The following is a 25,586-nucleotide window of genomic DNA, read 5'->3' as shown; positions in this document are numbered from 1 at the left end:
AATCAGTACAGCAGGGTCCTGGAGTATCCACATAGGACAAGGCTTTCCAATGAACTTGGCCACCACCAGGGAGAAGTAACACTTCCTTCTGCAAGACAAGTGTCACCTTGAGTTAGCATGATCGAGAATACCATTACATATTTCTCCGTGTGTCTGGAGCAAGGTTCCCAGAAGAATGTTATTGGAACCGGTGAAGTCAGGATTCAGGCTGGTGTGAGGGATCCTGTGCCCCAGCCATAAAACCTCATGTGAAGACTATCAATGCGGGTCAGCACCCTACCACCCGGCTCAAGAATGCCCAGGGTACATATCAAACCCACATCCACCAGGGCCGCAGAGCCGACAGAGACATCCTTTTTGTTCTTAGACTAGGTCAGAGCCCTGGGGACCATGGAGGCTACAACTTATTCTTATTTATTTATTTATTTATTTATTTATTTATTTATTTAATTTTATTTTCGGAGCTGGGGACCGAACCCAGGGTCTTGCGCTTGCCAGGCAAGCACTCTACCACTGAGCTAAATCCCCAACCCCTATTGTTATTATTTTATCGTTATTTAGTACTAGGACTTAAGCCCAGGGCTTCCTGGAGCTCTACCCGTGAGCACTTCCCCAGCCCACTCACTTCGGGGATTCTGGGCGGGGCTCCACCCTGACCATGCCCAGTCCTTAGCTGCGGGACTCTAGAAGGCGCTGTATACTTCTGGTTGCTGTTTTGATGGTTCAGGGTTTGCTCTGCAGCCCCAGCTGGCCATAACTGGTTATGTAAACAAGGTTGGCTTTGAATTCCTGGAGATCTTTCTGCCTCTACCGGCCTGATCCTGGGCTTGAAGGCGTGAGCCACCAGCCACACCTGCTGACTCAGGTTGACAGGTCTTGCTTGACCTGTGTGGCCCTTGTTTGCTCGGTGTAAGCTAGCAAGCAGCCTTTGAGCTCATGAAGTGCTTGCTTCTATCCCTCAAATCTCTAGGATGTGAGGGTCCTTCCTAGTTACAAGCTCAGATAAACCGTGACCATTGTACTCTGCCCACTGTGGGCAGAAGCCCAAAACGGAAACACGGGACATGCCCAGCACAGAGGGGAATGGCTCCACAGGTGTGCACTGTCATAAAAGTTCTTGCAATTGCACCTTCCAGACGGTGCGTTTATTATGCTCCATTGTGGATCAATAAAGATTGCATGGAGCTGAAGATAAACTGCATGAAGGAATGTTCCTGGGGCTGTTGGAAAACAAGTCATTCCAACCCCAGGGCTAGAGACCACACATACATTTGAAGTGCAAGTGTCTAGTTAGCTGGGCGGGAGACTCCTGATGAATGAACAGCTTGGGATCAGCAGGTAGAGGAGCTTGCACCCAAGCCTGAGGACCTGAGTTCAATCCCCAGGATCCACATAGTAGAGGGGGAAGGCCGCTGCCAATACCTGCTCCACGAATAGCTGGTGGAGGACTTTGAATGGGGAAACTGCTATTATTTGGTGCTTTGAGGCCGGGACTTCTGTCTGCAATGATGTGTGAAGCCATATGTAAACCAGGTCTCTCCCCAGCTTCGCCCCAGCAGCTGGCCCCAGCAGCTGGCCCATGAACAACCTCATGAGCTTGATTGGGGAAGGCTTCAGTGGGCAAAGCGCTCATCTGGGTTCCACTGTGCACTAGCCACAGAAAGTGGTCCCTTGTTGGGTTGTGCCCCCATCCTTGGTTGTTTTTTGAGACAGAAAACAGAGTCTTACTGTGTAGCCCAGGCTAGCCTTTAACTCTAGACCCTTCTCTTTAGTCTGTGACTTGAGCACTCTTGGATTACTGACTTCTTTGCTTAGAGGCAGAGCCCTAGCCCAGAGTGATCCTCCTGTGCCTGCCTCCTGAGGGTTAGGATTAAAGGTATGGGCCAGTCACCACACCTGGCACCTTCCTTTGGTTTTAAAATGGTTTGTTCTTGGGCTGGAGAGATGGCTCAGGAGTTAAGAGCACTGACAGCTCTTCCAGAGCTCCTGAGTTCAATTCCCAGCAACCATATGGTGGCTCGCAACCATCTGTAATGGGAAATGATGCCTTCTTCTGGTGTGTCTGAAGACAGCTACAGTATACTCACATTCATAAAATAAATAAATAAATAAACCTTAAAGAAATAAAATGATTTGTTCTCACCACATTGTAACAAAAATAAATTCTCAAAGACACTGAACTAAATGAAGGCTGGCCAGGCCCTGGCCAAAGTGTGCTTGCCTAGATTGGTGGGGACTCAGCTTTACCACTTGAGGAAAAAGAATGCAGAGAACTCCCTTGTGAACCAGGTCTGGCAGCACATGCTGTCACTTAGAACAAACTTCATGGCCACCACGGGCTGCAGAGTGAGTTAAAACAAGCCAGATATAAGTGACCCCAAGAAGTGTTCAGATTCAGACACTGATGGTGACTGTCAAAGATGAGGACCAAGGGAGTTCATGTTTCACCCATACCTGAGCTTCAATATAGGGCAATGAGAAAGGTCTGAAGGGCTGTGGGACCTAGTGAAAACATACTAGGGGTTGAGACCAGAGGAGTGCAGGGAGCCGAGGCGAAGCCTGGACAATACGGTACCTTCCAGACCAGTGTGGGTGGGGTGCTGAGACACTGTTTCAAAATTAAAAAACAAAAACAAGCAACAAAACAAAAACCAGGGAGTATTGTTTAGTGGGTAGCGCTCTCGCCTTTAGGACACGAGGCCCCACCAAAGCAAAAAGCGGGTAAGGTAGTTCAGGCGTACCATCCCAGCAAGGAGGATCAGGAGCACAGGAGTCTCACACAGTGACTGGGGCGCCAAGTCTAGGAATATAATAGGAAACTAAACAAGTATGATTTGACTGATGCTGGTCGCCGAAGTCCTGTAATGTTCTTGCTGAGAGTCTATCTGCAAACCCTAAAAAGACTGGTCTAACCCCTCGGGGTCCTGCTCGTCTGGAACACCACCCGCGTTTAAGACGCACGCGCGGGGTTGGGGATTTAGCTCAGTGGTAGAGCGCTTGCCTAGCAAGCGCAAGGCCCCGGGTTCGGTCCCCAGCTCCGGAAAAAAAAGAAAAGAAAAAGAAAAAAAAAGACGCACGCGCAGCCGAGCGTGGGAAACCGATAGTACAGCCGATTACACCGCTGCGGAAGTAGTACAGCGCCAGTGGCTGCCATTTCTCCTACAGGGGCAGGGGAGGCGCCGCGCGCATGCGCCTCAATTGGGGGCGGAGCCTCGCCGAAAAAGATCTCGCGAGAGCCCGGCCTGCGATCTTGTGGCCGCCCCCTGTTCCCGACCTCCGGACTGCGCTGCAGCGTCAGCTTCACTCTGTCTCGGTCTTCTCTCGCCGGCGCTCCCGGCTTTGCCGCCTTCCACCTTCTGCCCGGCCTAGGCCGCAGCCCCGGGCCCGGTTCGCGCTGCCCCCTATGGGCCCCGGCTGAGGTGCCGCCGCCGGCCGCAGAGCCCTGATGCTGGCCCGGAGGAAGCCGGTGTTACCGGCGCTCACCATCAACCCTACCATCGCTGAGGGCCCGTCCCCCACCAGCGAGGGCGCCTCCGAGTGAGTGGGCGGGGCATGTGAGGATGGGGGCGGGCCAAGGATTGAAGGGGGCGTGGCCCTAAGTAGGGGTGTGGTCTGAAGGGATAACCGCAGGGCCTGTCAGGAAAGGGGCTGGTCCTGAGAGTGGTGTGAATTGAGGTGAGGAGCGTCGACTTTGACGACTGGAACAAAGCCTGGTTGGGGGTCCAGGCCATGTCGGTGGGCGGGAGGGGGGAGAAGGCGGGACCAGAGGAGCGAGTCAAGTGGTGTGTCAACTTGACCCAGTGGAAAAGGGGCGTGGTCTAGGGTGAGTGGCCTGCGCGCATAGGGGGCGTGGCCTTTGAGGACCCGGACAAAGCCTGGTTTGGGTCCAGGCCAGGGGATTGAGGTACTTGGTGTAGCATCCTGAGGGGAAAGGGGCGTGGCCCAAGGGGAAAGCCCTGTGGCCCGTGAGCGAAGAGGGGCGGGGCCTCCTTGATAGTAGCTTGTTTCTAGAAAAATGAGTCTAGAGAGTGGCAGTGGCTGAGGCTGGGTAGGGATGGGGACAAGGGGTGGGGTCTGAGAGGATTGCTCTGTGGAAAAACCTTTGCTGTTGAGGGGAAACTGAGCGGTAAAGGGGAAGGGGTGGGTCCTGCGGGTATTGGGGCAAAGAAAGGGGAGATAGAGTTAAGACTTGGAGTAAGGAGAGGGGCCTGAAAAGGGGCAGGGCAATTGGAGACCAAGAAAGAAGGGGTGTGATAACTGAATATGGCCAGGAGAGTCATTGAAGCTGTGAGGTGTGTGGCAAGCTGGGATGGTTAGAGGGACAGAGCCTAGGACTGGGGACCGGGTGAGTGGAGCAATTTAAGGCATGAAGTGTCTGGCCGAAGCCTCGGGAGCAAGGCTGGCCTTGCAGTGGCAGAGGGAAGGAACCTGTTGGAAGGAGCAAGGGGGAGGTGGGAGGAGATCCTGGCTTGGGGTTGGGGGGCATGCATGGTGACCTAGTGGAAAGTGAACGGTGCCCTTGGAGGTGGCTGTGGGGGTAACTGACTCACTATGGAGGGGCGGGATGAGGGGTGGAGGGGTGCAGTTGGATACAAGGCATTTCTGGAAGAGGGTCAAGTAAGGAAGGTTAGTCAAAGAAGGTTGGGTGTAAGGGTTTTCTGGGAGGAGACAGGAAAAATGGACTGGACTTTCTGAGGCGAAAAGAGGGGTGTCCCAGGCGAGGTCAGGTTAACCTTGAGTGATGCTGGATCAGAGAGGCTTCTGTTAGGAAAGACTGGGTGAGGCCTCCCTCTGTGGGAAGATCAGCATGATGGAAGAACTTTACACAGTGCCACAGTCTGAGGTTAGGTTGGTGGAGAAGTAGGAGAGGTATGGAGGGTCCCAGAGTGCGTGAGGACAGCCTGGGGTGCTGTTCCAGGGAAGAAGGGGAAAGGCTTTCCAGCGTGGCACGAGTGGGCCTGAGGCCTAGGGGTGGTTGCCTATGAGACTCCTTTTTTTTTCTTTTCTTTTTTTTTTTTTTCTTTTTTCTTTTTTTTCGGAGCTGGGGACCAAACCCAGGGCTTTGTACTTGCTAGGCAAGCACTCTACCACTGAGCTAAATCCCCAACCCCGCCTATGAGACTCCTGTCCATGGTGGAAAATGTCAGAGAAGTGCATGCTGTGCCCTGAAGGTTGGAGGTCTTGGAGGTTGCATCCTGCTAGCCAAACTAATGGGTTAGAACAACCACTGGGAGACATTGGGGTCGTTGGGTGCTTCCCAGAAGCTGAGAACAAGGCAGAGAAGCAGAAGGTGCTGAGGTGCCCATGGGATGTGTGTGCAAGAATGGGGTGTGGCGGGCAGGTGGATTGTCTGAGGGCCTCACCTTCCCTTGCATAAAAATGGAGGTGGGTACAAGTTTCTTAATTGTAAACGCCAAGCACATGCAACTGAGGCAGGAGGATCAGTAGTTCAAGCCACACTAGGCCACCGAGTGCTTTCAGGGGCAATCTGGATAAGGTTTAGACTCTGTCCCAGTGAGGGGCTGAATGTGGGTGTGCCTAGTGTATGGTGGCCTCAGGTTTGATGAGGGTAATGACATACACAGGTAAATCCTAGGCACGGCTGCTGACGCTTTAGCCTCCTCTCTTACTTAGGCCTAGTTCTTGACTCCAAAGCTACTTGACCTGCCCCTCAATACAGATGAGGTCCCGGCCTAGGCCTTGGCCCACCTCTGCTTCTTCCCTAGTCTGGTGGTACGATGACTTCTCTGAGGCAGTTTGTCATGATTCCTCCAGACCTGAGGATCAGCCTCTGTGTCTAGTGACATGTCCATGTGTCGTGAAGTGCAAATGTGGGGTTCAGGTTCTTGTCTCACCCTCTGCTCCTGGGCATTGCAGGGCACACCTGGTGGACCTCCAGAAGAAGTTGGAAGAGCTGGACCTGGATGAACAGCAGAGGAAGCGGCTGGAGGCCTTCCTTACCCAGAAGGCCAAGGTTGGTGAGCTCAAGGACGACGACTTTGAGAGAATCTCAGAACTGGGTGCAGGCAATGGCGGCGTGGTCACAAAGGCCCGGCATAGGCCCTCTGGCCTCATCATGGCCAGAAAGGTGAGATGGTCAGGGTGGGCATCTGTCTAAGGGTTGCACTGCTGTGCTCAGACACCATGACCAAGACAACTCTCATAAGAACAACATTTAATCAGGGCTGACTTACAGTTCAGAGGTTCTGTCCATTGTCATCAAGGCGGGAACATGGCAGCATTCAAGCAGGCCTGGTGCAGGAGGAGCTGAGAGTTCTACATCTTCACCTGAGGCTGCTAGTGGAAGACTGGCTTCCAAGCAGCTAGATTGAGGGTCTTAAATCCCATACCCACAGTGACACATCTACTCCAACAGGGCCACACCTCCAAATAGAGCCACTCCCTGGGCAGAGTAGACACAAATGATCACAGTCCACTTTCTGGCCCCATGGGCTTGTTTAAACATAAGTCAGTGGGGGCCACACCTAAACATAGCATAATACAAAATACACTTAGTCCAACTTCCAGAGTCCCCATAGTCTATAGCAGTTTCAACAATGTTAACAAAGTTCGAAGTCTTTTCTGAGATTCATCTAATCACTCAAGTGTAATTCCCAAAGCAAGACAGAAAACAGCTGTGCAAACTTCAAATTCTTTGTCTCCATGTCTGATGGCAAAAGTGATCTTCAGATTTCCAACTGAATCCCAGCAACAAACTGGGCTGGTTCCACGCCCTCTGAGCAGCTTTCCTCTGCAGACAGCTCACGTCTCTGGCATCTCAAACATCTTGAGGTCTCCAAGACAACTTCAGTGTTAAAGCTTCTTGTTTCAATGTCTGGCATCCACACATGATCGTCTGGGGTCCGTCCACCAAAGGGCTTGTGATCACAGCTCTGCCCTCTGTAGCACTCTAAGCTCAGGTTGATCCATTCCACTGCTGTTCTTGTGATCATCCCATGGTACTGGCATCTCCAATACACTGGGGTCTTCCCTGCAACTAGGCTTCACCAATAGCCTCTCACTGACTTTCTTCATGGTGCCAAGCCTCAAATCCATTGCATGACTTCTTCAGTCCTGGGCCATCAAGGGCAACTGAACCTGAACCTTCACCAATGGCCGTCCATGGCCTCTCTCAGTGCCAAGCCTCAGCTGTTCTTCATGACCCCGTCACGCCTTCAAAACCAGTATCACCTGGGTGACCCTCACACATTACCAAGTACAGCTGCAGCATGAGGAACAACGTTGGCGGTCTCTGGAACACAACTTCTTTGTGCTCTCAGAAAACACTACCCAGAAGATTTCATCTCAGTGACGCTGGTTTCTTGTTAATTACTAACTTCTTAGCTCCAGCTAACCAGTTGTCCCAGTGGTTCCTTCTAGTTTTCCAGAGCCACATGGCGGCAGCTGCCTTGTTCAGCTGCTTGCTGGGGCTAGAACATGGCCCCCCATATTCTATTACCAGCTTTCTGTTTTCTGACTCCCTCTCTGCCCAGGCTTGACTTTCTAGGAACTTGCTCTGTAGATTGACCTTGAACCCAGATAACTGCATGGCTCTGTCTCCTGTAATGTGTACCACCACACCTCAACTTAAGCTTCACCTAGAACCTACTTTGTCCCAAACTGGTCTTGAACTCAGAGATCTTTTTGGCTTTGTCTCTGGAATTAAAGGTGTGTCCCACCCTGCCTAAAACTAAATTTAGCTAGGTAGTATCTTTCCCAAAAGTCCCACTCCTTTAATCTGCTATCTCCTGGAACACAGGATTAGGCTCCAGTTCACTTCCTGGTGCCCTTTTAACACTGGAACCTATATTTTGTATTTTTTCCATTCTCAGCTTGCTCTTCATGAGACTTAACCAGAGAACAAAGTCTATGATGGGTGTCTCTGAGACTTCCTTTCTTTTTTTTTTTTTTTTTTTTCTTTTTTTTGGAGCAGGGCTTTGCGCTTGCTAGGCAAGCGTTCTACCACTGAGCTAATCCCCAACCCCCAATGTAGGTACTCTTAACACTTCCTTTCAATGCAATAAATCTGAGTCTCTTCACCTTAGCCTTAGGCAGACTCTTCAGACAAAGGGAAGAAATAGTCATGTTTTTTACCAAAATACCATGAGAACAGTCTCTAGGCCACATATTGAAATTCTCCACTGAAACTTCTTGTTCCTTACAATTCAAATCACTGTCAGTAACAAAGACTTCCATATTCCTGCTAGAATAGACCATCAAGCCCATTTAAAGCATTACGATGCTTTCCAAATCCAAAGTCCCCGAATCCACATTCTTCCAAACACATGATCAGGCCTCTGATATCAATACCCCAGTCCCTGGTACCAACTTTTGTCTTAGTGTTTTACTGCTGTGAACAGACACCATGACCAAGGCAAGTTTTATAAAGGACAACATTTCATAGGAGCTGGCTTACAGGTTTATAGATTCAGTCCATAATCATCAAAGCAGGAACATGGCAGCATCCAGGCAGGCCTGGTACAGGAAGAGCTGAGAGTTCTACATCTTCATCTGAAGGCTGCTAGTGGAAGACTGACTTTCAGGTGAGGGTCTTAAGCCCATAACTACAGTGACACACCTACCCCAACAAGGCCACACCTCCTAATAGTGCCACTCTTCCTGTCCTCATCTGTGGTTGGTCATGTGATGTGGGATCAGAGTCTTGCTGTGCAGCCCTGGCTGACATAGAATTTGCTCTGTGGACCAGGCTGACCTGAGAAAGAGAAACTTGGCCTCTGCTGGCTTCTCTTGCAGCATGCGGCGCACTGGTGAGTTGTAGCCTGGCATGAGGCAAATACTCTTCCCTCCCAGGACAAGACTTGCTGGGCTGCTCTGTGAGCCATGGGCAACTGGCTAGGGAAAGGCCCTGCATGGAGTCTGCATGTCTGCCAGTCACTGGGCAGAGCACTGGCCTGGCACACACAAAGCCCTGGGTGCCATCCATCCCCAGTACCAGGTAAACATGAGTGGAGTGCATGCCTACTGTCCCAGGAGGATTAAAAGTGCAAAGTCATCCTCAACTACATACTGAGTTCAAGGCCAGCCTGGGCTACCTGAGACTGAGCATGGAAAAGAAGCCAAACAGTCATTCTAGTCCTTGGTCTGCAGAGAAGCAGGACTGATGTGGCCCATGCACCCAGCAGACAGCGAGGTTCTGTTTGGAGTGGTGCTGGGGACCAGCCCAACGTCTCAGTACACTGGGCATCTCCGTGGAGAACAGGTGGTACTTGTGATGATGGGTAGCCTGGCGCTTGGTGAGTGCTCAGGGAAGATGGGCATTCGGAGCCTTACAAGTCCTGAGGGCTACTCAGGAGCAGTGTCCCTGCTCCTACCTTCTGCTGATGGGAAGAGGCCACCCTGTTGCAGCGATCACTTGCTTTGCTTTGATTTGAAGCTTACCGAATTGCAGGTTGCCATTCCAGCCCCAAGGAGGCTAGTGTGTGAGTACAGGAGGCTGGTGTGTGTGTGCACGCTGGGTAGATGAAGATCCTCGACCTGTAGGATTCCAAGCAGCTGAAGATGGACCCTGGTGCCTGCCTGCTGGCTTAGTGCCAGGAGTCTCCTCAAGGCATGGGATAGTGAGATAAGGACACTGCCAGTGGTGACACCTGCACGTTATGGTGCTGGCATGTTGACACACCTGACCTTTCTTGAAGTCTCTAGCAACCTATTGAGCAAGGGGAGCCACTTCATACCTGCCCAGAGTCCTCTGCAACCCCCAAGATTCCCAGATTGCGGCCTTGGCGTCCTGGAATCCACTCACCTCCTGCCGAACGCCACTGTGACATTTAGAGGGCTGAAGGGACCCGAGTTACCCAGTATCTCCCTCATCTTCCAGGCCGTGACTTGCTGGCTGCAACAGAGAAGGCAATTGTGTGGGAACTGAGCCGAGGCTCAGGTCTGGATGCAGGTCACTCCTGAGCCTTGCTCTGCCACATGTGAGTCATCGTCTGCAGAATCAATTGGCAGTATAGGAGGCCCAATATCCATTTTTGCTTTTTGTGACTGGTCCAACCTCTACTGACATCTTTGACCCCCCAGTCTTAGGCCCCCTCTGGCTTGAGCCTGGCAGAACTCGTGCGGGACTGTGGCATACCTGGGCTGGAAGCTGGTTCTCCACAGCAAGTGGCATCTTTGCTGGAAGCTTATGCAGCCAGAAGGCCATGTCTCCATACCAACTACTCCCTGACAAGGGCACCGAGCACAGAACTGCTTACCTATGTGTTGGAAGCTGGTGACAGGCTGATGGCCCAGTGAGAGTGAGGCTGGAGCTGGCTTAGGATCGCATGCTAACATTTGTCAAAGGCAGAGCTTCTTGGACCTGCTGTGGTTTAGGCACTGCCATCCTGCAGACTGTTTCTAGTCACAGAGGAAGTGTCTTTGCACCTCATTTCCACATCTCCCTGATAGAGGATGGTTCTGCTCACAGGTCGGCTCCACTACCAGCACTGGACACAGAGACCTGCAGTCAGGTCCATGCAAGGGAAACTTCAGGTTGCTCACGCAGATCCAAGTCCTCTGGAGCAGCAGAGATCCAAGTGTCCAGCCTGTGTTTGAACTGCACAAGGTGGCCACCATGCATTAGACCACAGATAGGCGTCTGCCTTGTGAGTCCCTCTTGCAGCCTCAGCATGGAAGGAACCATCTGTTCCCGGCCCTTGCCTGACTCCCTGTGCAGTCCAGGCTCCCAAAGTTGTAGCACATTGACATTCCATTTACTGCCCACATTCGCCTCCAGCCCATCCGCCCGCCTACCCAAGGTTTCCAGTGCAGACTTGGATCCCCACGGGCCCCGGTTATGTGGGCACCAAGAGATGCCGTCCTACCATATGGCTCCATGTCCAAACGTGGAGTTTGCAGGAGGCAGGAGAGGTGATTCTGTACTTGTCAAGGTTGTGAAGTCTGAAGCACAGAAGGTAGGTTCAAGCCAGTCTGGGCTACTATGCTAGGCCTGGTTAAGCATTTAGGGTTTTAGAATGTATATGACTCTCAGATGATGAACGCTCAACCTTTGTGTGGAAAATACTGTCTCCAGTATTAGACATGCTTTGTGGTTTGGCTTAGTGTGGTTTTGAGGCAAGATCTTTTTTGAGACTGGGTCTCCTTACATAGCCATGGTTATTCTAAACTCATTCTGTAGACCAGTCTGGCCTCAAACTCACAAAGATCTGTTCGCCTCTGTGTCCTGAGTGCTTGAGTGTGTCACTTTGCCACTCTGAGACTAGACCTTGCTCTGTTGCTCCCACTGGCCTGGACCTCCTCATCCCCCTGTGTCAGTCTTAGGGGTTGTCAGATGTGTGTCCCCACCCTGGGCTCTTATTGTGTGATTTTACTTTTGTACACATTTTAAGATTTTTTTTTTCAAAGAATCATTTATTTATTTTATGTATGTGAGTACACTGTCACTCTCTTCAGACACACCAGAAGAGGGCATCAGATCCCATTACAGATGGTTGTGAGCCACCATGTGGTTGCTGGGAATTAAACTCAGGACCTCTGGAAGAGCAGTCAGTGCTCTTAACCACTGAGCATCTCTCCAACCTATGATTTGACCTTTTAAAAAAATAAAAAGTGTGTCTATGAGTGCCCAGAGGCCAGAAGGAGGTGCTGGCTCCTCCACTGGTGGAATTACAGGTGGTTTTAAGCAGCCACACATGGTACCAGAAACACGACTCTGGTCTCTGTGAGAGCTGCTAGTGCTCTTAACCACCGAAGCTGTCTCCACAGCCTGTTGTATGGTTTTGAGTGTTAAGAGTACCTACATTGGGGCTGGGGATTTAGCTCAGTGGTAGAGCGCTTACCTAGGAAGCGCAAGGCCCTGGGTTCCATCCCCAGCTCCGAGAAAAAAAGAACCAAAAAAAAAAAGAGTACCTACATTGTTGGTTTCCAATGAAATGGTGCCCTGGACAGCAGCCTCGCCTGCATGGCTGTTTGGAGGAGTCCCCAGATGCAGGCACCTCTACACCAAACTGAAGGGGAAACTGAAGGCTTCTTTGGAAAGTCAGTTGTGTTGGATGGTGTTTTGCTGGGGCAAACACATGACGGAGTGTTCCTGAAAGGCTAAGGCAGAGTCGGGAAGGAACATTTCACTGAAGGAGACACAAGAGAAAGGATGTTCTGCTAAAGCAAGCATGTGAACGGACACGTGGTGGAGTCTTCACTAACAGCATGCGTGTATTGGTTCGCCTTCCATTGCGTAGCTGAGCTGCATTTGTTGAGACTCCACAGAGAGAAGCACACCAAGAAGCTTGAGGCGGGGTGCTTGTGCTGCAGCTTCCTGCTGCTTCCTCGGACTCGGACTGACTGGCAGCGTGAAGTCAGCTGAGACAAGAGTCACATATGGGCAAGACCTGGGGGACACGTATAAATAGGACTCGGCGGGCTGTGAGAGGGGCTTGCTGGTAGGGCTGCCTCTGCAACATTGGTCTTGCTGAGAAGGGATCTTCTGTGTCCTTGTTGACCCTGGTCCCTCCTGCTGACTTGTGCTGAGGCCTGGCTGACTCTGCCAGGTTGTACACCACTGCTGATACGAGTTTGCTGTCCTGACTCGACTGAACTAGACTGCTGGTGTAGCCGTGAAATGTTTGCAAGTGGATCTACTGCTGCCGCCTGCTAACCTGTGAACTGCACTGCCGATTTCCAGACAACACAGATGCGAGTTGCTCCACAGAACCTGTCTAACCAGGGCCACTTCTCCCATATCCTTTCTTTTTTACTACCTCTGGTGGGTAGTGAGCTAGAAGGGAAGTTAACGCATCATTAAAGTAGGCTTTGAAGAAATTAAAGTTACACCAGACCCTTTTTGGCATGGGAGTGAGTGTGTGACCTGGGGAGGAAGAAGAATCATTAAATGTTCCTTTTATTAAGATAGATGGCTGTGCTGGGAACCTTGTCCAGGACCTGCAGGATTGGAAACTGATGGCAGGGGCAGGGCTGGATCTTAGCAGGACCTACAGGGTCCACAAGGTCACAGACACTTCCTAAGCCTCTTACCTGTCCTGAGCTCAGCTGGCTCCTTCATGTCCCAGTCCTCCCTGCTGGGTGGAAATGCCTTTCCACCTGACCTGACCACCCTTCCTGAGCAGTGGTTACACCAGGATACTTAGCTGTGGTTTCTGGTGGGCCCTAGCAGGGGTTTCCATTGCAGTCCGTGTCTCCACCTCTGACCCCTTCCTTGCCCATGCAGAGACCACCTCTGCCTCCAGTCTGCCCTTGTGCCCATGGCCTACAGTGGAGCCGTAGTCGGCCTCATTTCGTTTTCCTGTGGGAACCTGGGCCTGCCTTGAAGGCTCTACCCGTGCCTCCTGGAGATAAACCATTCTCTGATGGTGACATCTGGTTTCTCCGGGCAAATCTACCGATGTGGGTCTGCTATGTGGCTCTCACAGGCTTGGCCACGGCTGCTCCCTGCTGGACACTGGACCCACTGGGCACTGGGTTCCAGGCGAGTAGATTCTGGTTGCTCTCTCACAGTGCCTTCTCTGTGTGGCCTCCTCCCTGGAAGGACAGTGAGCAGAGGGGTGACATTGCTTTGGCTAGAGCTTAGAGTCCTGAGTGGCCACCAAGGCCTTGCTGTGGAAATGGTGGTCCTGGAGGAAGGGTCTGAAGTGTTGATGTTGCCTGTGTGCATCCCGTAGCTTGGTGTGTCTTTTTTTCCCACAAGAATACAATAGTGACATTTCCCTTTTCAAAGTCTTCACTTTTAGACCAGTTTTACTGAAAAGCGAAAGCATGGCCTCACCATGCCCCGTCCCACTAGCCCTGTCACCCGCAGACCCTGCATGGGGCTTCCCTTCTCGGGTATCTGCCCAGGACTGGGTCTGTAGGGCTCGTTAGCCACCTGCCCTTCCTCTTCAGCAGCCGCTTCTTCTTCCTCCTCACAGCTGATCCACCTGGAGATCAAGCCAGCTGTCCGCAACCAGATCATCCGGGAGCTGCAGGTGCTGCATGAGTGCAACTCACCGTACATCGTGGGCTTTTATGGGGCCTTCTACAGCGACGGCGAGATCAGCATCTGCATGGAGCACATGGTGAGGGCCTACTTTCCCTTCCATCTTCTCACCCACTGCACCCAGCAGATGTGTGGGGCAGTGGTGTGTGGCATGCCTCTGTGGCACCCCCAGTAAGCATGCACCCACTGTGGGAGTGGGCTCCTGCTCCATTGCTGTTGACTAAGCTCTGAACTGGAAGGATGCAGTTAGGCCCATGGCCCCCAGCCTCAGACAAGATCTGCACACTTCCCTCTCTAGACAACAGTCTGGGCAGGATGAAGAATTTGGGCCAAAAAGAGACCCCAACCTGCTGTGAGTCCGAACCCTGCCACTCCCCAAAAGCTTGGCAGCTCCTGTGGTCCTTAACCATGCTTTAACAGTATGTTGACTGGAAGACCATTTGGGTGTGCGAAGCAGGAAATGAATTAGAGAATGACGTACCAGGCTGTGGGCCCCTTACACCAGGCTGTTGCCCTGCTTCTTCCTTGATCCTACCTACCCTGATTGCTCAGAGAGAAGTAGACACTGAATGTATGGCTCCCTCCAGTCCCCTTATAGATGTGTGACCATTGGGTTATAGGCCTCCTGGTCCCCTGCAGGAAGGGGACTCCAGCCTAAGGAACATGATTCTCATTGCTAGAGTGGCTAGGGTCTGTCCTACAAGAGACAGGAGCCCTTTATGCCTAAGGAGTGTGCCTCTCACACTGGCTGACTGCGTTGGGACAGGAAGCTCCCAGAGGCAAGAGGTTTACCTTGAATTTGAGGCTACATAGCAAGGCTCTATGTCCAAACAATACTGAGCCAGCCAGGCAGTGGTACATGTCCCTCATCCTTGTAGGAGGGAATGAAGACCATGTGTGGCCCTGTCTCAATGACAAACAATGGCCACTTTACCCTGCGGCTGATGTAGTCTGGTGTTGAGTCACAGGTTACCTGGGATGGACATGTCCTGGGAGGACAGCCTACCCTTAGGGGGTGGGGGTTTGGGTGGCCATTTGGCTGGTCCTGCCCTGGCCCACTTTCAGTTTCCTGTGGAGGTTGGCATAGAAACAGGAGTGTGTTTGGCTCCAGAGGCTGAGGTTGGGGAGTGACCACACCACCAGCTCAGCTTGCAGTCGTGGGGTGCTGCAGAACTTGGGTACAGGCAGCAGTGGGCTCTCCTCGCTCGCTCGCTGTTACTGGCTTGTGTTATGGGGCTCTCAAGAATAGGAAGATGATACAGTTGCCGCCAGTGGCGTTGCTCCGTGGGTACCACACTACAGTGGCCCACATTGAACAAGACTAAGAAAGGGCAAGGAGACACCTAGGCCATAGCTGTGTCTATGCTGGTGGCCTGCCCTGGGCTAGTAGGAACTCTGGTCTCTTCTGTCCGAAAGCTTGTGTGCACAGGGCCTTGTCACTGATCTGGAGTGTTCCAGCCCCAGCTTGAAAAAAGGCTCCTGGGGGCAGAACTGTTCAGCCTACGTCTGGAAGCCAAGGAAAAGTGGAGAGAGCAGCTGGGGCCCTGCTACCCTGTCTAAGGCCAGACTTCCCTCTAGGCCACCCTTTCCTGCCCCTTCCTACTGCCACACGTAGACCCAGGTATCACGAAGGGAAGTGCTGCGAGGTGCCCTTAAGTGTGGACACCTGCTAGGAGCCTGCTCAGCCCTCACACTCCGCCACAGTGGGCCCATGGCAGGGAGAACAGGAAGTTCTGGGGGCTCAGCATGGGCTGTCTGTGTCTGGATCTCCATAAGAAAATGTGTTGATGCTCTCCATGATAGTGAGTTTCTAGAGCCCTGGAGGTATATACAGCGATTGGCCGGCAGCACCACAGTTCTCCATCTTGCCCCAGGACACTATGACCTGGCTAAGATCACCCAGGCTCAACCTAGAGATGACCCCACCAGAAACTCCGGCAGTCCGAGGTGCCTGTTGCTGTCACTCTCAGGGACTCCTGGGATAGAGTTGGGAGAGGCCAGGCAGGCTGCTCGGTACCCTATAGGGTCCAATGTGACCTAAGAGAAGTAATGAATGACCTTGCTGTCCTTCCCTAGTGCCCAGCCAAAGCCACCTCCAGTCTCTCTCCATAAGAACAAAATATAGAGTTGGACCATGGTGGTACAGGTCTTTAATTCCAGCACTCAGGAGGCAGAGGCAGGTGGATCACTGGGTTCCAGGCTAGCCTGATCTACAAAGCAAGTTCCAGGACAGCCAGTGCTACACAGAGAAACCTTGTCTGGAATAACTGAGAGACAGAGACAGAGACAGAAAGAGAGAGTGCATGCGCGCACAAGGGAACCTGCGTGCCTGCGTGCAGGAAGGGGCCAGGGGTGAGGAATAAAACAGGATTCCAGTGACCCAGTGCCCAGCTGGACAGGTGCTGGAAGGATCCAGGGCAGCTCAGAGGAGACCCCTTCCTGACCTTAATTCCTGCGGCCCTGCTTTCTGTCAGGTCAGAAAGCTACACAAGTGTCCCTGGTAGTGAGAACCTGGACTCCTGGCCCAGCTGGAGTGAGGACAGTGTTTCCTCATCTGTTAAATGGAATCAGGACCCTGCCCTAGGTGTAAGGAACAGCCAGAGTGGTGATCTGTGGGCCACCTTGTGCCCTTCTGTGGGGCACAGCCCTTGGGCTTCCGGTCTGATGCTCGGCCTACCCCAGGAGAAGTAGCTGTGAGTTAGTCCTGTTTGGTCTGCCCAAGGACTTTCTGTGTTGTTCCACACAGTCCCTGATGCCAGGGACTGGGCTTTGACAGAGGTGGTTCTGTCACTCAAGCTCAAAACTCTCTGCCTCCCAGGCCATGCGCCTGCTGGGAACCTGGGAGAGCAAGGGCAGCTGGGGCTGATAGGGTAAGCCTGCCTGAGTTCTGGGTTGGTCTTCCTGACAAAGCCAGCTGCTGTCATCTCTGTGCAGGACGGTGGCTCACTGGACCAGGTACTGAAGGAGGCCAAGCGCATTCCCGAGGACATCTTAGGGAAGGTCAGCATTGCGGTAAGTTCGTTGGCTGCTGCTCCTTTTTGGGATATCATGTCCTATCCCCATCTACTCAAGGTTCTCTGCCAGCCCCACCATGGCCTGTGTGTGGCCTGTGAGCACTCCTTTCTTCCCCATATAAAAATGACTGTGTGGGGCTGGAGAGATGGCTCAGTGGTTAAGAGCACTGACTGCTCTTCCAGAGGTCCTGAGTTCAATTCCCAGCAACCAGATGGTGGCTCACAACCATCTGTAATGGGATCCGATGCCCTCTTTTGGTGTGTCTGAAGACAGCGAACTCATATATAATAAATAAATAAATAAATCTTGGAAAAAAAAAAGTGCCTATGGTGGAGCCCAGCATGACGGTGTGCACCCATCCAGCACTCAGGATGGGCAGAGCAGCCTGGTCTGCACAGTGAGTTCCAGGTCAGCCAGGACCACAGAGTAAGACCCTATCTTAAAAGAGGAAATAAAAAATTCCAGGGATGGTGGCACATGCCTGTCACCTTAACAGCTGAGGGGAGGAGGGGTTGACACAGAATTGTGGTGAGTTTGAGATAGCCCCAGCCCCTCACTTTGAAATGCAGACAGTGACCATGTGCTTGCTGCAGGATCCTGTGTAGGACTTGGGGACATGTGTCCTGTGGCTGGGGAGGCTCGTCATGGCCTAATCCTGCCGCCCTGGACTCATAGGCTACCCAGATCTGACCTCCCTACAGGTGCTCCGGGGCCTGGCGTACCTCCGCGAGAAGCACCAGATCATGCATAGAGGTAAGCTGGTCCAGGCTGGTGTGGGTGGGACACAGTGGGTGCAGCCTCACCCCTGTGACACTGTCTCCAGATGTGAAGCCCTCCAACATTCTGGTGAACTCTCGTGGAGAGATTAAGCTGTGCGACTTCGGAGTGAGCGGCCAGTTGATTGACTCCATGGCCAACTCATTTGTAGGGACACGCTCCTACATGTCCGTGAGTATCCAAGCCCTTTGTGTACACGCATCCTCAGTGGGGTCTGTCTGTGCTTGTGTGTGGCCTCTACCCTGATGCTACCAACCCCAGCTGTGTCCTGTTTCTTTGACAGCCAGAACGGCTGCAGGGCACCCACTACTCTGTGCAGTCGGACATCTGGAGCATGGGGCTGTCGCTGGTGGAGCTGGCCATCGGGAGGTACCCCATCCCCCCACCTGATGCCAAGGAACTAGAGGCCAGCTTTGGCCGGCCTGTGGTGGACGGGGCAGATGGAGAGCCCCATAGTGTCTCACCGCGGCCCCGGCCCCCTGGACGCCCCATCAGTGGTATGGGACATGACAGGAGAGGGATGGGTGGGGGCTCAGCTGCCACCCTGATGGCCCTCTCTGTACCAGCTGTCCCCTGGACAGGGCTTGCTGTGGTCAGCAGTCCTCAGATGGTCCAGGGCTTTCTGGGGACAGAGCTACAGGCTGCACGATGTCATTCTCTGTCCAGGGCAGCTGCACCTGTTGCTGCCAGCTGGGCGCCGGGAAACTCCACTGGAGCTCAGGCCTTGGCTGCTGCTGGGTTTCCCAGGCATTTCTGCAGGATGCGTCAATTGGGGTTGGGGTACAAAGGGAGCCAGCCACTGCTTGCAGCCTACACATCTGTAGTCTAGTATTCAGGAAGCCCCAGATGCAGGTGATCTGGTGACACCCTGTTGCCTTGGAGGCACAGGGAGCACAGGTTGGAGAGAAACTCATTTCCAGGGGACCTGGGGAGGCAATCCAACCCTTGGAATGGCTGCCTTGGCTACTAAGGGGCAGGAACACCGTCTTGGTGTAGAACAGAGCCTCTGTAGAGCACCGACTTACTGGGATTTATGTCAGGGAATGGGTGGCTTTAACTGCGGAGACACAACAGAAACAAACGCTACCCTTTGCTTCCTGAAAGCCCTGTAGACCAGTGGTTAGCACAGCCACAGACGAGAGTGTCCGTTACCTCTGTCTGGTTCTTTTTTTTTTTTTTTTTTCGGAGCTGGGAACTGAACCCAGGGCCTTGCGCTTCCTAGCTAAGCGCTCTACCACTGAGCTAAATCCCCAGCCCCCTCTGTCTGGTTCTCTGGTTCTTGAACATTCAACCACGCCTAAACAAAGTCCCATTCACACATGTGCATGCTTTCGCGCTCTCTCTCTCTCTCTCTCTCTCTCTCTCTCTCTCTCTCTCTCACACACACACACACACACACACACACACACACACACACACATCCCTCGCTCACTCACTCACTCGCTCTTACCCTGCTCCGAACCTTCCCTGTAGTGGAGTCTGTACTATATATATAACCTTTGTGTCTGGATCTCACCAAGCACCATGGCTTGGAGGTCCCTGCATGTGGCTGGCCCCGTTCCCTCTATGTGTTCTCAGTGTGTGCTGTGTGTACTTCACATACCTTAAAGGAGCAGAGAGCCCCTCCCCACCCTGTGCCAGCACAGGCTGATCACCCTGACCCCAGGTCTCAGAACATGTCTCAGATGGCCCCAGTCCTTTGGCGAGCTGTGGTGACACCAGGCCAGCCCATGGGCTGGTGCCTCTCCTGCCTAAGTCCCAAAGCAGCCTATGACAGGACGGGCAAACAGCACAGCTCAGCAGCTGGCCGTGGGGCCTTGGGCAGGGGTCATCATCCTCCTGTTCCAAATACCAGCAGCTGCTCTGTAAGGTCACATTGGTGTCCCTGCTGTGTTGCCAGTCCCCTCCCCAACCTGCAAAGCTTCCTCCAGCCTGTGAGTGCAGAAGTGAGTCCTGGCAGGAGGACCAGAGTCACTCTCTTGAGTTTTGTAGCCCCCACAGTTGTGTGTTCTTTGTACTGTCAAGTAGGTCATGGGATGGACAGCCGACCAGCCATGGCCATCTTTGAGCTGCTGGACTACATAGTGAATGAGGTGTGTGCCCTTGGCCTTCAGGTATTCGCTCCTGGAACTGGCTGGTCCACCCTGGATGTGTGGGGTGGGGGTGTGGGCTGCTCCTCTGCGGTCCCAGTCAGTGGGAAGCTGTCATTGTCTCCATCATGCTCGGCACCCAAGTTACTCAGCAGCTCAGTCAGGAGGCTTGCATGGGAGGTCAGTGTGGGCCAGCCTAGGCTAGTGCTGTGGCTTGGCTGGCTGCCCAGGAAGAAGGCTGAAGGCATGGGAGAGCTCCTGCCTAGAATCCTCCCATGAGAGGTGAGGGCCTGGGTCACATCCACAGACACAGAAGGGGGTTCCTAGGGCAGACTTAATTCCAACCTAGTACCCTTGTGTGAGAGGCTGAGGCAGGATTGCCTTGGGATGAGTCACATAGTAATTTCCAAAACAGTCTTAGCTCCAGTGTGTGTGAGTGACCCTGACTCAAAAGCAGCCAGTGATGGAGCAACAACAATTCAAGCACGTCTCCAGAAGGGAGACAAGGTCACATGTGACTATGCACGGATGTACCCAGGAGTGAAGAACACTAGCATAAGATGGCCTTTGTGGCCTATGACAGGGCTACCACTGTTCCTGGCATTGACACTCTGGGGCCACCTTCACAGGGAGGGCACCACCCTGTACCACAGGCGGCCCCGCCCCCTAGACAGTTTGATAGTGTTGACAAAAGCTTAACTGGAGGAGCCCAGCTAGAATGGCTCCTAGGAATGGCTAGCAATTCCTGCAGCCACCTAAGTGACCCTTCCCTGTCCTCCACAGCCACCTCCCAAGCTGCCCAGTGGTGTGTTCAGCTCAGACTTCCAGGAGTTTGTGAATAAATGGTGAGATGGGCCTGTGGGATGGGTGGGGCAGCCCCACATTCAAGCTCTGGGTTCCTGGGCTACTGAGTGCAGTCAGGGGTCAAAGCATCCCCCAGGGTCACACAACTGGTGATATTGCCTCCTGCTGAGAGTACACAAGTGGCCCAGCTGTGTCCTGAGCTCACACCCAGTGGGCATGGGGGGTAGGGTTAGCTAAGCTGCTGGGCTCCCCAGCCCCTTGACATATGGTCAGTTGCTATGTGGATTTTCTGAAGCATGGGGCCAGGAGGCAGACCATGTGTATGTCCCAGAAGACACTGCCTGGTAGTGGGGCGTGCCACCTTGTGCCAGCCTCCCACCAGGGTCTCCATGGGGTGGGTAGTCTCCCTTCAGTTCACTAACTCATTAGGAATTGAGCGATTTAGTTGTGGGGTACAGGGGCTAGAGGTATACTCCTTTCACCCCAGCATTCTGGAGGACAAGGTCATGTCTGCTAGTGAGTTCAAGGCCAGCCTGGGATGCAGAAGACCAACCGTGTCACCCAAAATTTAAATGAAATGTTCCTGGTGAGCATTGCAGGTGAGCAGGGCTCCTGAGTAACGTCTGCGTCTTCTCCTCCCCCAGTCTCATTAAGAACCCAGCAGAGCGTGCAGACCTCAAGCTGCTGACGGTGAGTGAGTGGAGGTGTCTCCTGGGCCAAGGACTGGGGCTGTCTGCCGGACGGGAAAAGTCTGGATGCTGCCAGTCTCGGCAGTCTGATGTTAGAAGTGGTGCAGAGGTGAGGGTGTGCTTCGATGCCCACCTCTTGATTCTTAAAGGCCGTGTCTCACAGCCATCAAGGGCTTAGGCCACCTGTGAGGTTGAGGATTGACATGAAAACACTCATAGACCTGCACCGTGAAAGCTCTCCACCTACAAGGCGGGCCAGCAGAGCCCGGAGACTCCCAGGCAGGTCTTAGCACCCCCCACCCCACCGCACACACACCCCCCTTCCTAGACACACCTAATCTGGTTTAAGCACCATCTGTCTATTTTTTAGGCCCCTAAGAAAGAAAGCCATTCTAGGCACAGACACGTGTACCCCTGCTCCACCCCAGGGGCGGGGAGGTGAACACAGGCGCCTCCTCACTGAGAACAGCCTCGCATGCCCGCCATGCCAACACCGAGACAGCCACTCAGGCACACACCCACCTTCCCAGCACTCTGGGAGGTGAGACAAGAAGATTAAAACGTCAGAATTATCTTTGACTACATAGAAGTTTAAGGCCAGCCTTGGCTACATGAGCACTGTCTCAAAAAGAAAAAAGAAGCAGGGGTTGGGGATTTAGCTCAGTGGTAGAGCACTTGCCTAGCAAGCGCAAGGCCCTGGGTTCGGTCCCCAGCTCCGAAAAAAAGAATATAAAAAAAAAGAAAGAAAAAAGAAGCAGTTGTGCAGTGCAGACGCACACCTTCAATCCCAGCCCCGAAGAGGAAATCCAGGCAGATTGATCTCTTGAGTTCGAGGCCAACCTGGTCTACAGAGTGAATCCAGGACAGCCAGGGCTACACAGAGAAACCCTATCTCAGAAAGCAAAACAAACAAAATGTAGACATCGGAGATAGGGAGTGGGGTGGATGCCCATGCTCCCTGTGACCAGCCATGGCCTCATGTGTCCACATGTTCCACCTAAGTCTACCCTGCCGAGGAGTCAGCAGTAGGTCAAGGGGTCAGCCCTCTCCCGTGGAGAAGCTGCCCCAGGCTCTCCCAGTCACAGCCTGGTGACTTATCACTGTTGTAAAGGGCACCCCAGGATGGATCAGAGAATGCCGGGCCATGAGCAGGCCTGGGTCTCAGGCTATCACTGACACCCTGCGTCTTTCAGAACCATGCCTTCATCAAACGCTCTGAGGGGGAGGACGTGGACTTCGCTGGCTGGCTATGCAGAACCCTGCGGCTGAAGCAGCCCAGCACACCCACGCGTACTGCAGTGTGACAGCCATCGCTCAGCAGTCTGTGTCCTTGTCCCTGTGGGCACAGCGGCCGCCTTTGGGGACAGCAGTGGTGTGTGTTGTGGCAGGGGACCTGTGCCTGTGCATTTGGAAAAGCAAACAAAGTGGAGAAAGAGAGAAAACTGCTGCTGTGCTCCTGGCCCATTGCTTGCTTGTGACCTCACTCAGCAGGTGGAAGAAGGGCCGGCCAAGGGACAGCAAACAATGCCCCTCCTCCCCTGCTCCTGCTGTGCAGACAAGGCCTCCATCCCTCCATCCTAGCAGGGGTTGTGGAAGCAGGGGACCTGTCGGGCTGCAGGGAGCATAGCTGGCTCAGCATAGTTCACAGGAAGTGCCATGCTTACGCACTTCGGAAGAGACCCCAGTGGATCAGGGTCATGAGACTAGATAAGCCCCTGCCATAGCTTGCCAATACCCCACCAGAGTCACAGTGGCCTGTAAAGAAAGCCTTGAGAGGTCACACATGCACTGCAGGAAGCTCGGGTCAGGTGGTCCAAGCAGGTGCTGTCACCACACTCTGCTGGTTGGCCCTGCACTGTGCAGGGCACTGTCGCCTCCCCTAAAGGCAGAGAGCCCTGCACTAGGGGTCGGAGATAGGAAGTGCCCTGTAGTGGGGGAGGGGAAAGCCTAATCACCTCTGCCCTGAGCTGCATCCATCCCTTACCCCCAAGTACTGGGAAGGCGGAGTTGGGAAAATGGCAGGTTTTAGGCCACCCTGGGCTACCTGGTGAGAATGTCTTATAGGAATGGTGTGATCACCTGTTGTACGTGTGTGTGTGTGTGTTTGCCTTTTTTGTTTGGTTTTTGAGAGGGTCTCGGGTTAGGGATTTAGCTCAGCGGTAGAGCGCTTGCCTAGCGAGCGCAAGGCCCTGGGTTCGGTCCCCAGCTCTGAAAAAAAGAAAAAAAAAAAAAAAAAAAAAGAGAGGGTCTCTGTATCCCTGGCTGTTCTGGTACTTGCTCTACAGAGCAGGCTGGCCTCAAGAGATCCACCTGCCTCTTCCTCCTGAGTGCTGGGATTAAAGGCCTTTACCACTCTGCCAATATTTTTTTGAGCCAGGGTCTACAGTAGCCTAGGCTGGCCTGTGACCTATCCTAACTGTACCTCTCCAGTGCTGGGGATGGCCCTGGGGCTCCAGCAGGTCTTACAGACAGTAGGTCAAGAGCACTGGGCTAGCAGCAGTTTGTGACCTTGTTTTAAAGTAGTCTCTTGGCCCTGAGACTTACTGTTCAGAACAGGCTGCTCTTCAAAGACCCTCACAGTGCCTCCCCTCACACCTCACTTCCCATCAGTGAAGTCAGCCTGTCCAACGGTTAGGGGCCTCCACACAGCACCCACCTGCTGCATCTGGCTTGGGCTGGCTGCGTGCTGCCCAGATGTCTCACTTGCTCTTGTCTGAGCCAGGGAGCGCTTTGGATGTCTGATTGCAGTGGGGGGGCTGGCTGAGGAGGCTGCTCCTGGGTCCATGTACAGGGAAACCTGAGGTGTGGGTTTGGGTCCTAGGAGCACATCAATGCTAAGCATGTCTGCCCAGAGTGTGCACTCAGTGTCTGGATGGTCTGGTAAGCTCAGGAGCCAGTCACATCAGCTCAGTTGGGCTCCAGCTTCAGAGATTGTCACAGGAAAGCCCAGTTTGGTGGCACTCTAGAGGCAGAGGTAGTGGTTCTCAAACCCTGTGGAATGTTATAGAGGAACACCCCATGCCCACTTCTGGCCTCACAGTACACCCATGTGCATGTGCACACAAATAAGGAAACTACCCCCAGCACTAAGAAACACAGGCAGGAGGACTGCCACGAGTGTGATACCAGCCTCCAGACTGGTGTCTCAGGTAAGAACCAACTGATAAACCAAAAACCAGATGCAGTACTTGCCTGTCACCCCAACACTTGGGAGTGGAGGACAGGCTCAGTGTTCTGAGTTAGATACACGGTGAGCTTGGACTAGCCTTGGCTAAGTGGCAGGAAGCCATAAAAGTGAGTTGTGCAATTTCTGTAGCCATCCAGGTAGTTTAGTGTGACAACACTGAACACAGCAGTTTCAGCTTGGGAGTGCCTGGCATTAAGTCCCTAGGTGTCGGGGGCACATCTCAGCACACCCAGAGCCAAGGGACTTAGTCTGGTGGAGGTGCATGTGCAGGAACAGCACAGAACCCAGATGTGGGGCGTTACCGACTTCCCAGAAGGCAGGCTCCCTGCCTGAGCCATGAGTGGGATGGACAGCTACCTCCCTCTGTCCTTTCTCCTCCTCAGAGCAGGTGATCAGGGCCCTTTGGCTGTGGGCCTTGTGGCTATGGGCGCAGGCACAACCCATTCCTGGGTAGCCATGGCTCCAGAGACTGGGTGCTGATGGGGCTTTGGTTTCTACCAGCTTCCAGGGGAGGGAGGAGCCTGTAGTGCAGATGCTGGGTAATTGGGCAGGCTGGTGAGGGAGCAGCCCAGCCTCACTGAAGGACCTGCCCAGGGCCACCACCTGTTCCTAGGCTGTGCCCACACATGGACTCTGACTCAGCAGGTGGGGACATAATGGAGTTCTGGTGGAACATCCAACTGAGGTCTCAAAGTTCTGGACCCTGGAGGAAGGCCTGGGACCCTGTTTGCCTCAGTTTCCCTGTCCTTAAAGATTAAAGGATATCATTTCTCAGCAAAATTGTGAGCCAAAAACTGAATAGTAACTGTTTCAGCCAGTGTTTCATGTAGTCCAGATTGGCCTCCAATCATTGTGTTGCTGAGAATGACCTTGCAAACACCAGGCGAAGCAATAAGGATGGAACCCAGGCCATGTCCACCATAGCTGAACTCTAGCCACTGAGCTCTGGCTACAAATCTGTTTGGTTGCCAATTTCAATTTCAGAACAGCCAGGGTCTCTCTCTAGCCTAGCCTGGCCTTAAACCAGATCTACCTGTCTCTTCCTCCTCTTGGGTGCTGGGATAAGTGTGGCT

General features: G+C 53.2%; 1 protein-coding gene across 5 annotated transcripts; it reads left to right on the top strand.

Annotated features, from left to right (window-relative positions):
- On the top strand, nt 1-22,768 carry Map2k2 (mitogen activated protein kinase kinase 2). 5 transcript variants are annotated; one of them, XM_006240987.4, is made up of 11 exons: nt 1-3,537; nt 5,878-6,088; nt 13,884-14,030; nt 16,886-16,963; nt 17,668-17,719; nt 17,790-17,914; nt 18,027-18,240; nt 19,769-19,836; nt 20,617-20,678; nt 21,282-21,327; nt 22,520-22,768. In XM_006240987.4, exons 1-11 carry the CDS (start codon nt 3,446-3,448, stop codon nt 22,628-22,630), a joined length of 1,206 nt encoding a protein of 401 aa, XP_006241049.1. In that variant the 5' UTR covers nt 1-3,445; the 3' UTR covers nt 22,631-22,768. The 5 variants fall into 5 exon arrangements, with proteins under 5 accessions (XP_006241049.1, XP_038935737.1, XP_063120247.1 ...); NM_133283.2 differs by having other exon boundaries at nt 3,419-3,537; nt 19,772-19,836; XM_039079809.2 differs by lacking the exon at nt 19,769-19,836 and having other exon boundaries at nt 22,520-22,636.
- Nucleotides 22,769-25,586: the final 2,818 nt, after the last annotated feature.

Source organism: Rattus norvegicus, chromosome 7, assembly GCF_036323735.1.
Source record: "Rattus norvegicus strain BN/NHsdMcwi chromosome 7, GRCr8, whole genome shotgun sequence".
NCBI classification, from domain to species: domain Eukaryota; kingdom Metazoa; phylum Chordata; class Mammalia; order Rodentia; family Muridae; genus Rattus; species Rattus norvegicus.
The sequence above is the reverse complement of the archived record's forward strand: the minus strand, read 5'-3'. Positions and strand labels throughout refer to the sequence as shown.

Coding starts and splice junctions, on each gene's coding strand:
- Map2k2 (XM_063264176.1), top strand. CDS start 3,446: ATGCTGGCCCGGAGGAAGCCGGTGTTACCGGCGCTCACCATCAACCCT. Junction 6,089..13,883: donor GCCTCATCATGGCCAGAAAG/GTGAGATGGTCA, acceptor TCCTCCTCACAG/CTGATCCACCTGGAGATCAA. Junction 17,720..17,789: donor GCACCAGATCATGCATAGAG/GTAAGCTGGTCC, acceptor CACTGTCTCCAG/ATGTGAAGCCCTCCAACATT.